A 2,041-nucleotide genomic window follows, 5' to 3' on the forward strand; every position below is an offset into this window, starting at 1 on the left:
TAAACAAAAAACTGATAAAATCAGTCATTTGTTTCCAACATTGCATCTGTGGCTAAATAGATTTCTCCACGTTTGTACCTGCATCCATAAGAGCCAGGCTGCCTCCACATGCTGAAGCCATTGAGGATGATCCTGAGAGGATATAAAGGCAAAAATGGACCTATGAGTTATTTGGTTAATGAATACAGATATCGCCCTCTAAACACATCACACCACTGACCGTTTGACTCCAGCACCTCGGCAGTGACCCGGATGGTGAAAGGGAAGTCTTTAGGAATGATGGGTCTCAGAGCTTTTTCAGCCAAAGCTCCTGCAAACACAAACATACTGCAGTTAAATGCGACTACTTTCTGCCATACAGGCTCTGGGTTATTTCACTCCTTTCCTGATTCATATTAATGTGTTGCCAATTTATACTTTTTGACTAAACCATTTCTTTTTAGGCTGGAGTGTAATGATTTCATGAACTAAAGATAAAACAGTATCTAAAATGCAGATATATGCCAATTACCCAGTAATCATTTATCTTGTTTTTAAGCTAGTTAACCTCAAGGATATATATAAGAGATTAGTAGCCCAACTGAAACCAAAACTATCTGGAAATGGACCGAATTTTATCGAAGTATAATTCCTCACAGTTTACAACTGATCACTCTGGAACATTTTTGATGGTCAAGGCAGGAAAGAAATCTCTCCATATCAGATATGAATTGATGAAAACTAGAAAATACCCCACTGCAGAAATACTTTAAACTCAGACTAGATGAATTCAGGTTAAAAAAAAGTCCAAAATTAAAGGTGTTGTTTGGGCAAAAGGACCAGCGGTGAACATCTAATCAAGTCACAAATGGAGACACGCTTGTAAACATATTTGCACTACATGGTGAATTTTCAAATCCCTTTAAATAGAACTCAACTCAATGTTTCTAATGCATTTGCGCCTATTCTTCTGATCACTGTTGCACTTTAAAAATGGAAATGTTCATTTCACTGCTGTGAGCTGCTCATTCGCTGTTGAAAAGCTGTATGCATCGAAATTCCGTTTTGTACACACGTTGTCTGCAAAAGAGGACAATAAAGTTAGTCAAAGTCTAAACGAACCATGTCCAAGCTCTCTCCTGTTGAGCCCTCCCATCTTTCCAGTCTCATTCGTTGCATAAGGAGGGAACTGAAATCAGACACAGTCGATTTTAAAATCACTCAGAGAACAAGAAAAGAAAGAAAAATGCTAATCAATTTTCTTAAAAAAACATACAAAACCAAAAAAAAGCATTTTACTTACCTCATAATGAAGCATGAAATTTTTGTCTTTGATGCCACTGCCGAAAAAAAAAAAAAAAAAAATTGTTAGGGCTTCATTTTACCAGCTGGATAAATAACAGAGTAAGCTATTCTCACATTTACATGCCTGGAAAAGGGATATTTCCTGATTTCAGGATAAAATAAACCCATTTTAATATAATAAAAACAAATTAGATCTGTATTTTCTTAGGTCCACTTTAATAGAAACTTGATATTTTTTTTGCATGATTTTATACTTAATGTATTCCATTATTTTCAGCAATCACAAATTCATCTTTATAAAGATAAAAACCAGCTTTTTTGAAAATATGAATATTAATTTCTAAGGACTATCCCTAATGATGATGAAGGTTTTACCTCAGAGCGGTAGTGATGATGTCCGTCTTGATGCTGGACTCCAGGGAGTCAAATGTAACGCTGCACAGCACCTGCAGGAAGTACAGAAGAAGGGGTCAATTTCTTTAAAAATCTTTTTAGTCACTTTTTAAACATGCAACAAACACTTCAATAATGTTTTGTTTTTTTTGGATTTTAACCATTTTAAAACAAAAGATGATTTATTAGAAACAAAAAATAAACTTATTTATAAATAGATGTGAAAATATTTGTTCTTATGCTTGGTAAAGATGTAGCCTGACGTAGTCCGACTCAATTCTAGTCAGAATATGAGTCTGATACTGCTCCATAGAGCTGTGATTATGGGCCGTGTTTTGAACGAACCAGGAAAAAAATGCCTCTG

At 35.0% G+C, this 2,041-nt stretch overlaps 1 protein-coding gene across 1 annotated transcript; it reads right to left on the reverse strand.

The window, feature by feature from the left end:
- Positions 1–34: 34 nt before the first annotated feature.
- On the reverse strand, positions 35–1,732 carry LOC107081296 (polyribonucleotide nucleotidyltransferase 1, mitochondrial-like). The gene is made up of 5 exons (XM_015369493.1): positions 1,660–1,732; positions 1,283–1,319; positions 1,102–1,168; positions 221–310; positions 35–132 (listed from the first exon to the last, which is right to left on the reverse strand). The coding sequence occupies exons 2-5, from the start codon at positions 1,295–1,297 to the stop codon at positions 53–55; spliced, it is 252 nt and encodes an 83-aa protein (XP_015224979.1). The 5' UTR covers positions 1,298–1,319; positions 1,660–1,732; the 3' UTR covers positions 35–52.
- Positions 1,733–2,041: the final 309 nt, after the last annotated feature.

This window comes from Cyprinodon variegatus, unplaced genomic scaffold, assembly GCF_000732505.1.
Source record: "Cyprinodon variegatus isolate N-32 unplaced genomic scaffold, C_variegatus-1.0 Scaffold3962, whole genome shotgun sequence".
NCBI classification, from domain to species: domain Eukaryota; kingdom Metazoa; phylum Chordata; class Actinopteri; order Cyprinodontiformes; family Cyprinodontidae; genus Cyprinodon; species Cyprinodon variegatus.